Source organism: Ziziphus jujuba, chromosome 11 (genome assembly GCF_031755915.1).
Source record: "Ziziphus jujuba cultivar Dongzao chromosome 11, ASM3175591v1".
Lineage (NCBI taxonomy): Eukaryota > Viridiplantae > Streptophyta > Magnoliopsida > Rosales > Rhamnaceae > Ziziphus > Ziziphus jujuba.
Window position 1 is genome coordinate 15,393,737 of NC_083389.1, and position 6,272 is coordinate 15,400,008.

The 6,272-nt window shown below is 30.0% G+C and overlaps 1 protein-coding gene across 2 annotated transcripts; it reads left to right on the forward strand.

Annotated features, from left to right (window-relative positions):
• The first annotated feature begins 226 nt into the window (after positions 1 to 226).
• Positions 227 to 5,575, forward strand: LOC107432672 (agamous-like MADS-box protein MADS3). Of its 2 annotated transcripts, none has more exons than XM_025079604.3 (8): positions 227 to 987; positions 2,962 to 3,067; positions 3,525 to 3,586; positions 3,787 to 3,886; positions 4,393 to 4,434; positions 4,542 to 4,583; positions 4,754 to 4,905; positions 5,283 to 5,575. In XM_025079604.3, exons 1-8 carry the CDS (start codon positions 806 to 808, stop codon positions 5,374 to 5,376), a joined length of 780 nt encoding a protein of 259 aa, XP_024935372.3. In that variant the 5' UTR covers positions 227 to 805; the 3' UTR covers positions 5,377 to 5,575. The 2 variants fall into 2 exon arrangements, with proteins under 2 accessions (XP_024935372.3, XP_015899344.3); XM_016043858.4 differs by having other exon boundaries at positions 230 to 987; positions 2,962 to 3,037.
• The last annotated feature ends 697 nt before the right edge of the window (positions 5,576 to 6,272 follow it).

The following is a 6,272-nucleotide window of genomic DNA, read 5'->3' on the forward strand; positions in this document are numbered from 1 at the left end:
GAAAAAAAAAAAAACATTTGTACAAAAGATCACTTAAATTGCAATGAAATTAGGTTGATTAATTAATTATGTATATGTATTGTAAGAGAATGAATTCTAGTTCAATGGGAGCGTGTATTTCACACACTAACTAGGTGCGAGTAGGGAATAATGTTCTTCCTTTACTCTCCCTCTAAATCTGAAGCAAGCCAAACTGATCTCAGACCGGCTCTCTGAGTCTGAGATAGAGAGAGAGAAAGAGAGAGAGAGAGAGAGAGAGAGAGAGAGAGAGAGAGAGAGCTTAAATTTTGCTAAAAATTAAGAATGGAAAAAGAGAATGAGAAATAAAAGAATAAGAATTACTGGGTTTCCATTTTCTTGTTAAGAAAAATATCAAAAGAAGATCTTCTTTAGCTATTGTGTTTATGCAGTTGTAGTAGTAGTACCCCCACTCATTCTCTCTCTCTCTCTCTTATATTTTCTGTTCAATCTGCTAATTCCTCCAATATCCCATTTCTATATAAGACCTTCTAAACTCTTTACTTCTCTCAGACAATCCATTTTTCACCAACAAAAAGCTCCATTTTTGTGCAACCCTCCCCTTTCTCCCCAAACAAACAGAAAGAAAGACTGAGAAAAGGAATAAATATATACAAAAATATACATACAAATAAAGAAAAGAGAGATCATCTTGCATTTGGGTTATTATCTATCTCTCTTTCTCTCTCTCTCTCTCTCTCTCTCTCTCTCTCTCTCTCTTTCTCTTTTGCGTGTGTGTGTGTGTGTGTTTGTTTGAAGAGAAAAATTTTTATTCCAAAAAAAAAAAATGGGAAGAGGAAGAGTAGAGCTGAAGAGGATAGAGAATAAGATAAACAGGCAGGTAACATTCTCAAAGAGAAGGAATGGTTTGCTAAAGAAAGCATATGAACTTTCTGTTCTATGTGATGCTGAGGTTGCCCTTATCATCTTCTCTAGTAGAGGCAAGCTTTATGAGTTTGGTAATGCTGGGTATGCTAAACCAAAAACCTCTTGGATACCCCTTTCTTTCTCAGCTGTAGCTAGCTAGCTTGGATTTCTTGCTTTCCTTTTCCTTTTTTTTTTCTGTTTTTTTAATTCCTTGAATTTTATATATTTTCTTGGTTTGTTTACTCCTTGTTGATCACCTTATTACACATTGATTAGTTTTTGGTTTTTTTTCAGAACTACTACAGCTAGATAGCTAGCTTCTTTTTAGGTTTTGGGTTTCTTTCTTTGGTTTTCAGTTTTTGGGATATTGAACTTCCTTTTTTTTCTTGAAAAACTTCATCTTCTACTTATTCAACAAAAAAAATAAAATAAAATAAAATCCATCTTCTACTTTTGTTTTTAATGAGATTTCTAACTCCTTAAATTTCAATTCATTATCTCAATGTTTTTTCTCATGTCTCTTTTTGGCTTTTAGATTTCTGTGTCTATCTCATACATTTAATGTCTTCTTGGGTCTCATATTTCATTTTCTCATCTCTTTCTCTCTCTCTCTGTCAAAGAATATATACTCCCTTTGTGATTAAAAATGCTCTCTTTTTTCTTGTACACTGACAATATCTTTCAATCTTTCATGGGTACTCTTTTGTTTTTCTTTCTTTCTGGTTTTTGTTTGCTCTCAATGATTTTTCTGGGTGCTTTTTCGGGGTTCTGTTTTCTTGGATAAAGAAGAGGTAGCAAAGGTTTTCTGCTGTCATTTTTATTTTTTTTAATTTTTTTTATCTGTGTGTGTATTCCAACCACAGATCGACACGTTTCGCAGTCATCTCATGTGCTTCCTTCTCTTTCTTTCTGATCTGAACTGGGCATGAATGTCGTTTTGTTTTTTGTTTTTTGTTTTTTTTTTTTTTTTTTTTTTTCATGGTGATAGAACAGTACGAGAAAAGCTTTTTTTTTTTTTTTTTTCTTTTTTTCTTCTTCTTTTGGACACATGAAACAACTTTGATACATAGGATGTAGGACGTTTCCCAATCAATAACCACCAAAGCTCCTCTCGAACCTCTGTGCAAGATCTAGGATTCAATCTTTTTATTTATTTATTTATTTATTTTGTTTTTCTCTTTCCAGAAACAAAAGCCTAACTCCAATTCACTGGAGAACTTTTTTTTTTTTTTTTGTCTGGGTAGCCAATCAAGTTGCAGGAAGTTATAGTACTGGAAAATGTATACGTCACCTCCTCATTTTCTTATGGATCCCCTATGGATCTTTTGGTTTTAACGACGTTCTTTAATCTTTGTCTTTTATAGTTTACTTTCTCTCTGGCATATTATCAAACACGTATGATACACACATCTATATATCTGCAGAAATTTTGTATGCATCTTCCACTGGTTCTCCTGCCATGTTACTTTTGAAGAATTTCAATCATGTCTGTCATATTTGTTTGATTGGTAAATCAAGCATTATTTCTAACTGACTGATATGCGTACTCATTTTGTTGATCTTATGCCAATTAAATTTATGTTATTCTTCATTTCTATTAGTTTGAGTTCCAAAAGTATTCGATTAATGCATACTAAAAAAAAAAAAAAAGCTATCAGCAGGAGATATTGATATTGAAATTTTATGCTAAAACTGGCTTCTAATATTTTTTATTTATTTGTATGTGGACTAATTATAATTGATACTAACTAAAACAGTGTAACTAGGGCTTTTCTAAGATTAATCCATATATCACCAATAATCATGAGGCAGTTTAGAATCTTTGTCATATTTTTTCCTTGTATTTGAGAAGTTGTGTTATAGTCTAAAATACATTATTAATTTGTACAATAACTTATGTATGTTCATGTTTGAGTTGTTTGTGCTTGAAATTTTTTTTAATTTTAATTTTTTTTAATAATTTAGTTTATGATCTGTTGATGTCTGAAAGTATTAGTTTTGGCCTCAAGTTGATATGAATGCTAATTATAATGTTGTGTGTTAAATTGGTACATGTACCGTGGGACGGCGGTGCAGTATACCAAAAACCCTTGAGCGTTATCAACGTTGTTCCTTCACTCCTCAAGACAACAGCATTGAACGTGAAACACAGGTTTTTGTGTTTGCCAACCAAGATTTTGTTGTAATGATTTTCCTTTTTTAATATAGCTAGTTTAATTACTTTCTAATTACTGTTTATCTACTGCTTACTCGGGTCAATGAAAGTTCTACATAATCCTCCATATAATATATGCACATACACATACAGACACATTAATTAGATTAGTCCTCTTGGAGGCTAAGTGTGTGTGTGTGTGTATACATCTTTGGAAAGAAAATTAATGCAAATGATATTCTCAAATTAGTTGTTATAACATATAGTTTTCTTCCTTTTCTTTTTTGGTCTTTTTTTTTTTTTTTTTTTTTCCTGAAGGAATTATAAAATATAGTTCCTATAACGTTCTTTGTAGAACCCAGAAATATATATTTCATTTGGTTTGGAGCTAAACCTAAAGCCATTTCTAATTCTATGGCGTTTTAGTTTGGGATCTTCTTTTCTTGATAAGAATTAATTCCCCCTGTTTTTGTTATGATTCCAGAGCTGGTACCAGGAGGTTACAAAATTAAAGGCAAAATATGAAGCCCTTCAACGCACACAGAGGTTGTGCTTCCTTTTTCTTCTTCTTCTTCGTTTTTTCTCTTCTTCTTTTTTTTATTTTTTTATTTTTTATTTTTTATTTTATTTTTTTTTTAATTTTTTCCCTGATTTCAGTTTGGATTTTTCAATCAGACCTATGCCTGATTGAAATTGTAGGCGTCACCTTTCTAACATTCTTAGTTGTGCAAAAATTAATTCTTAAGGCACTTGCTTGGTGAAGATCTTGGACCACTTAGTGTAAAGGAGTTGCAGAATCTTGAAAAGCAGCTTGAAGGAGCTCTTGCACAAGCTAGGCAAAGGAGGGTAATTACATTGTTTTTGAATCTTCTTTGCATATATATACTACATATTTCATGATTCTTTCCTATCAGCTTAGGTTTTTATGATGCATAATGATTTAACATGAACAGTATGTGTGTCATTAACCTTTGTTATCATGAGGTCTTGAATTCGAACCTTAATACCCTATTTGAATACACACACACACACACACACACACACACACACAGAGGCTATAAAATTTTTAAAAATAGTAATAGTAATAATAAAATAAGGCATAAGATAGATTCCACTAAGTACAAATTTGTTTTCCACCTTCCTTGAAACTATTTACATAGTAATGAATTATGATTCATTATGTAATTTCAAATTTCAAATCTAAGATAAGTTGACAAGAACATATAACTCTTAAGTTTTTTTAAATTTAGTTTTTTCTAATTCTTTTCTGATAAACACTTTTTCAAATTATATATAATGTTAATAGGTGATTGTATATAACATAAATTTTTTTTTTCAATCGTTAAATGCAGACACAGATTATGATCGAACAAATGGAAGATCTACGGAAGAAGGTAAACAAATTATGTGTTATCATATATACTTTAATGGCTGCTTGCTTAGTGATATCTTTTTTTGTTTCTTGTATTTTACTAATTATATAGCAAATTTTGGCATGCAGGAGCGTCAGCTTGGAGACCTTAACAAGCAGCTTAAGTTTAAGGTACTTACTACTTCCTTTGAAACAAGAAATTAATTGTTGATCTCCACCCTATACTTCCTACTTCTTTCATTATACTTATATATGTACATGTTTTGTGTAATTATATATAATATGTGTATGTATATATATATATATATATATATTTATATATAAATTATACTTTGTTTCAGCTTGAGACAGAAGGACAAAGCCTGAAAGCCATTCAAAGCTTATGGAACTCAAATGCAGCAGCAGTTGGAAACAGCAACTTTGTTGCACATTCTTCTCAAACCAACTCCACCATGGCCATGGACTGCCCAACTGAACCCGTCTTACAAATAGGGTTTGTATATGTTGTATCTATGTATGTATATATATATATATATATGCACCACCAACTTCACCCTATAACTAGCAACTACTAGTTCCAATTTCCAAGCCACACACAAATATTTACTTTCAATAAGAAAAGATAGCTGAAAATTTATAATATGTATAGATGTGTGTTTGTTGCTTATATAATTAGGCAGGTAAATTCAAACTGAAGTCATAAATTACCATCTAATTAAGCATTAATAAAAGTCCACTAATGTATATAAATCTTTATATAAATTTATATAGCTTATATCTTAATATATTTTAATATAACATTCAGTAGAAATTGGTTAATAAATTAAAATGATTGCTTTTAATTTCATTTATATATATATATATATGCAGGTACCATCCCTTTGTTCATCAAGGTGGTGAGGGATCTTCCATTACAAAGAGTATGCCTGGTGAGACCAACTTCATGCAAGGATGGGTTCTTTAAAATTCATCACCATCATATATCTCTCACTATATATATATATATATATGGTAGAATTTAATAACTTTTTATATGTATATGATACAATATGATTGTTCATATATGGTTTTTGTATTTGCATTGATTTGTATCACAAATGCTATATACCAACTTATACTTATTTGCAAGTATGACTCTTTATTAATTATGTGATTGTTTATAATGTGTATTTATATTGTTTTCTTTAATAAGTTATTTTTTTTTTTTTGATAAATAAATGAGTTATTTAATTGCCAACATAAATATGCATATATAGAAATATGATTATACTAAGATCTAACCACAATAAGAGATTTAGTCTCTTATTGGACTGATTTTTTTAAATAAAAAATATTAACACAGGCAAGATAAAAAATAAATAAATACAAAATCATAACTTTTTTTTTTCTTTTTTTCTTTTGTGTGTAAATAAAGCATAAAAAGCACCCCATACAAATAGAATTTATACGCATGGAGCGCAATGCGTGCAAATTCCTGAATGAACAGCCCAACTATTTCCGGCCCGATTTGTGGAATTAAGCTGTTAGTTGGCCCAAAAATTTGACCACTTTTTTTTTTTTTTTAAATTGAATTGTTCCTTTAAAAAAATAAATAAATTGAAAAAAAAAAAAAAAAAAGAAGAAGACAAAATTGAAGTAGCAATAGAAGTAAAAGGAAAATCAATAGGGAAGAAAGAAAATTATCCCAAAGGGTGTTGGCATTATTCCTTTCATATTACAAAGAAATAGTAGATAAGAATAACAAAACAACCACAATATTCAGACATTGGATGAAAAAATTTGGACACGGTATTTTATTTCAGTCATGAATATATATATATATATATATAGGAAATTGTTCGTTGATAATGGGAGTGATCA